General features: G+C 52.2%; 1 protein-coding gene across 1 annotated transcript; it reads left to right on the plus strand.

The window, feature by feature from the left end:
* The first annotated feature begins 246 nt into the window (after positions 1 to 246).
* LOC120851937 (39S ribosomal protein L34, mitochondrial-like) lies at positions 247 to 1,186 on the plus strand. Its single transcript, XM_040225027.1, has one exon. It carries the CDS (start codon positions 435 to 437, stop codon positions 723 to 725), a length of 291 nt encoding a protein of 96 aa, XP_040080961.1. The 5' UTR covers positions 247 to 434; the 3' UTR covers positions 726 to 1,186.
* Positions 1,187 to 2,470: the final 1,284 nt, after the last annotated feature.

Raw genomic sequence — 2,470 nt, forward strand, 5'->3', positions numbered from 1 at the left:
GAGGCCAAAAGCATATCTTCTGTGAGTTAAGCACATACATTTTAGTGCCTGGATTTAACCCTGACTTTGATACTCAGTGGTCTCTGTGTTTTGATTATTTATCTAGCAAACGTTGACAGATCAGGCCGTATCACAGGCAGTGGGGATAAAGAAGTGAAGAAAATAGACAACAACCCCTGACTTTAGAAATGGCTCGTGCTCTAGTGACGGGGGGAAAAAACAGATCTAAATAAATTAACACAGAAGAACTACACTCTCCTGCGGCCACGGATGCTCACGCCAGAGGTGCGGTGAGTCTACGTAGGACTACAATGCCCAAGGAAATGTGGGCTCCGCTGTAGAAGAAACTACATTTCCCAGAAGCCCTCGTTCCGCAGCTGCGGAGCCTATAGGCTGCGGAATAGCTGGAAACTGACGGCGTGCTGCGGCTGAACATGGCTTTCTCGGTCGGATCGGTGGGTTGCCTGTTGGGCCCCGTCAGTAGGTCAGCGGGACTGCTGGGTAGCAGGTGGCTCCAGGGTCCCCGGGCCTGGCTGGGGCTCCCCGACACCCGAAGACTCCCCGCCATGCAGCAGACCAGGGGCAGGACGCGCGGGAATGACTATCAGCCAAGCAACATCAAACGCAAGAATAAGCATGGTTGGATCCGGCGCTTGAGCACGCCAAACGGCGTCCAGGTCATTCTTCGCCGCATGCACAAGGGTCGAAAATCGTTGAGCCATTGAGGAGCGCGACGTGGTGGCTGGATCTCCCCATTAAAGCATTTCCCTCGCTTAGCCTGCGGCCGTTTTTGTGGAGAGCTGAGAAGCAAAGAGTCGGACACGACTGAGCGGCTGAATTGAACTGGGGAGCAGGGACTACTGGGACGGACATGAATCCTCCTGTAGATTTCTGGAAGAGGGAATGGGAAGTCAGACCTTGCCAGAGTGCCTTTTTACGCTCTTGAATTAGGAAGACTTTGAAGCAAAAGTCCACAGATGGTACAGTGAACACTTTTGTAACCCAATACATAGCTGTATTCACAACTTGTCCTGCCTTCTCCTGTGAGGCAGATCTAAATATTTCAGAATGCACCTCTCTAAAATAAGGTTCCATTAATACACATTAACAAAACTTTTCACAGATTAAAAAAAAAAAAGTCAACAATTCCTTTATGTTGTTAAAAGTCTAATAAATGTCCAAATTTCCCCCCCCCAAAAAAATAAATAAATTAACAAAATACAAGGCACCGTAGGTCATAAGTGCAACGGAAAGGAATAAAGCAGGAACGATGAGTCAGGACCAGGAGCTGTGGGAATCGAGGCAGTGAGGTCTGAGCAGAGACCCAAGGAAAGGAGGAAGGAACCACACGGAAACCTGCCGTGAGAATGTCCCAGGTCGGGGGGAGCCGGGTGACGGCATCTCAGGAGCCGTCAGCTGAGAGGGAGAGATCCAGAGTCCAAGAGAGGAGAGAGTATTTAAGAAACCGTCTAGGAGAAAAGGGAAGGAAGCACAGGGAGGAAAGCAGAACCCTTTTCCAGGCAGCAGCAGAGACCCTCTTGAAGTCAGAAATCGGGATTTCAAAGGGCAAGCAGTCAGACTGACTGCCACCTTCAGCTGCTTGGGCACAGGTAAGGAAGAGAAGAGCGTGGGAGAGAAAAGAGTCAACCTCAGAAAGAACAGACAGAGGCAGGGTCTTCAAGGAGGAGGCTGAAAGATGGGAAGAGACCTTCAGAGAAGAGCTGAAAGTGTAAGAGGTTTTGCAAATAAAACCATGCATTCCAGAGGGCCCAGAGGAGGGGTCTGGGAAGGTGAGTGTCAGAAAAGAAGCTCACGGTGCTGAGTGAAAAACAACCCTTCTGAGAGCCCAGTGTGGAGCCCAAGACAGCAACCCAGAGTGTCAAACACAGCATGCTTCCCCATGCTGGGCCATGCATCAGGGCTGCGCAGGCCATGGGCCTGCAAACCAGCCCTGAGCCCTGGGTCCCCAGAGTCCTGGCCATAGGGAGAGAGAGGACTCGGGGCCCACAGCTGGCATAGTTGCTTATAATCAGGGTAGTGACGCAGACGACCCTGGTGGCCCCCAAGTGGGTAGTGGCGGTTGGTCTGTGAGGATGTGGAGGGGGCCATAGTGTGTGTGTGTGTGTGTGTGTGTGTGTGTGCTCAGTCACTTCGGTCATATCCGACTCTTTGTGACCCTGTGGACTGTAACCCACCAGGCTCCTCTGTCCATGGGATTCTCCGGGCAGGAACACTGGAGTGGGCTGCCATGCCCTCCTCCAGGGGACCTTCCTGACCCAGGGATGAAGCCCACATTTCCTCCATTGTAAGCAGCTTCTCTTCCACTGAGCCACCTGGGAAGCCTGGAGGGAGCTGTAGACATCATGTTAAAGATCTGACCAATATCTGGGACTCGTGTGCAGCTCCCACTGATGGAGCCTTGAAAGCCGAGGTAGGGTTTGCTCTGAACCCAGGGGCTGCCCCTGAAGCG

The sequence above is a fragment of the Oryx dammah genome, unplaced genomic scaffold, assembly GCF_014754425.2.
Source record: "Oryx dammah isolate SB20612 unplaced genomic scaffold, SCBI_Odam_1.1 HiC_scaffold_25, whole genome shotgun sequence".
Lineage (NCBI taxonomy): Eukaryota > Metazoa > Chordata > Mammalia > Artiodactyla > Bovidae > Oryx > Oryx dammah.